At 37.7% G+C, this 1962-nt stretch overlaps 1 protein-coding gene across 1 annotated transcript; it reads left to right on the plus strand.

The window, feature by feature from the left end:
• Positions 1-309: 309 nt before the first annotated feature.
• On the plus strand, positions 310-1534 carry LOC100636053 (uncharacterized; the record flags this gene model as incomplete). The annotated part of the gene is made up of 3 exons (XM_011410428.1): positions 310-459; positions 541-1250; positions 1308-1534. Coding segments are annotated over 3 exons (1087 nt in total), but the record flags the coding sequence as incomplete, so codon positions are not given.
• Positions 1535-1962: the final 428 nt, after the last annotated feature.

Consider the following 1962-nt stretch of genomic DNA (forward strand, 5'->3'; position numbering starts at 1 on the left):
CAGAAAGATCTGGTAGAAGACAAGATTTTGGGTCAATGGAAGGGTCAATTGCAGCTATTTTAAAGATGACACTGGAATATGGCGCTGTGGGGGGAGGCTGACCAATGCCAATCTTCCTTTTGAGACAAAGCATCCAATTCTCCTACCAGGAAGAGGACACTTTGTAGAGTTAATCATAAGGAGAGCTCACGAGAAGGTGTTCTACAATGGAGTTAAAGACACCTTAACTGAATTACGTTCGCGGTTTTGGGTATTACGGGGTCGAGCTGTTATTAGACGATTAATTCATACTTGTGTGACTTGTCGCAGATTGGAGGGTCAATCATATGCTGTACCTCCAATGCCTCCACTACCAACTAATAGAGTTAGTGAAAGGCCACTGTTTTATTATACTGGGGTTGATTTTGCAGGGCCTATTTTTGTCAAAAATAGTGCCTATGAATTGGGAGGGAAAGCATGGTCTTGCCTATATACCTGTTGTATTACTAGAGCTATCCATTTGGACTTATTGCATAATATTTCTTTTGAGTATTTTTTTAGGTCTTTTAAAAGGTTCGTTGCAAGAAGAGGTCTGCCACGGAAGGTGCTCTCGCATAATGCCAAGACTTTCAAGAAGATGGCTAGTCTACTTAAGGAAATTGAGGATCATAAGGATGTGAAGCGCTACTTTTCTGATCACAAGATCCAGTGGAATTTTAATGTGGAAATGTCTCCATGGTGGGGAGGAGTCTTTGAAAAATTGATACGGTCAGTTAAACGATGTATGAAGAAGGTCATTGGACGAGCTAGTCTTACTCATGAAGAATTACTTACAGCAGTTATCGAAATTGAAATGATTATCAATTCCCGTCCATTATCTTATGTTACTCAAGACGATTTAGATGAGCCCATTACACCGTCCCACCTTCTGATTGGTCGACGATTGACAAGCCTTCCGGATGACATTTGCTGTACTGAAGAAGATGCATTTACATTAACTCCACCAGCACTAACTAGAAGGATGGAGTTTCTAAATCGCCAGTTATCTCATTTTTGGAACAGATGGAGGAAGGAATATCTTCTAGAGTTAAGAGAAGCTCATAGAATTCATTTACGTAATTCACCTGGCAGATATTGGATGCAAGTGGGAGACATTGTAGTCATACATAGTGATGAGAAGAAACGAGGTTTCTGGAGTAATGGGCGTGTAGAAGAGTTATTAACTGGTCGAGATGGAAATGTCAGATCTGCTGTAGTGAGAGTTTACGCTGGTTCGAGATGATCTAAACTACTAAGGAGACCCATTCAAAGATTATTTCCAATTGAAGTCCATCGTGATGATCAAGGTGATCCAGAGTTAGTTGAGGAAACTCAGCTACCACTATCAAATGAAGTAGAAGACATCACTAATATTCCATGTGATGATCTAACAGTTGAAGATAGTCCAAGTGAGGAAATTAATACAGTCCAAGATTTGGTTAGTTCGGTCGTGAATGACAACGAGGAATTGGTCACTAATAAGAGGCCTAGGAGAGCAGCTGCTTTTGCAGCATGAGATCATATTAAAGCACAATCACTGATGTAAGTGCTGTAACAATGACTATCTTACATAATTAGTAGTTATTATTGTAGTGTATTATTGTGCATATCATGTAGTTTTGTTATTATTGTAATGTTGTTATTGTTATTGTGCATATTATTGTAGTGTGGTTAATATTATTGTAATTATTATGTATTTTGTTTATTATTAGAATTAATTTTATGATTATTATTTTGATTGTTTTGGCTAGTTTTACTAGCCAAGGGGGGAGTGTGTTGAATATTATTATTATTGTATGATTATTTCATTATTCATTTCATTAATTATTCATTTTTGTGAGCATGCGCAGTACTCAGTTGAGTCTGCCATTATATTAAAGAGAAGTTTTTGTTGTGAGTCTTGTACTCTTGTTAAATCCGCTCCAGTCCTGATATTTAGCCGTC

The sequence above is a fragment of the Amphimedon queenslandica genome, unplaced genomic scaffold (assembly GCF_000090795.2).
Source record: "Amphimedon queenslandica unplaced genomic scaffold, v1.1 AMPQUscaffold_8730_Cont19330, whole genome shotgun sequence".
NCBI classification, from domain to species: Eukaryota; Metazoa; Porifera; class Demospongiae; order Haplosclerida; family Niphatidae; genus Amphimedon; species Amphimedon queenslandica.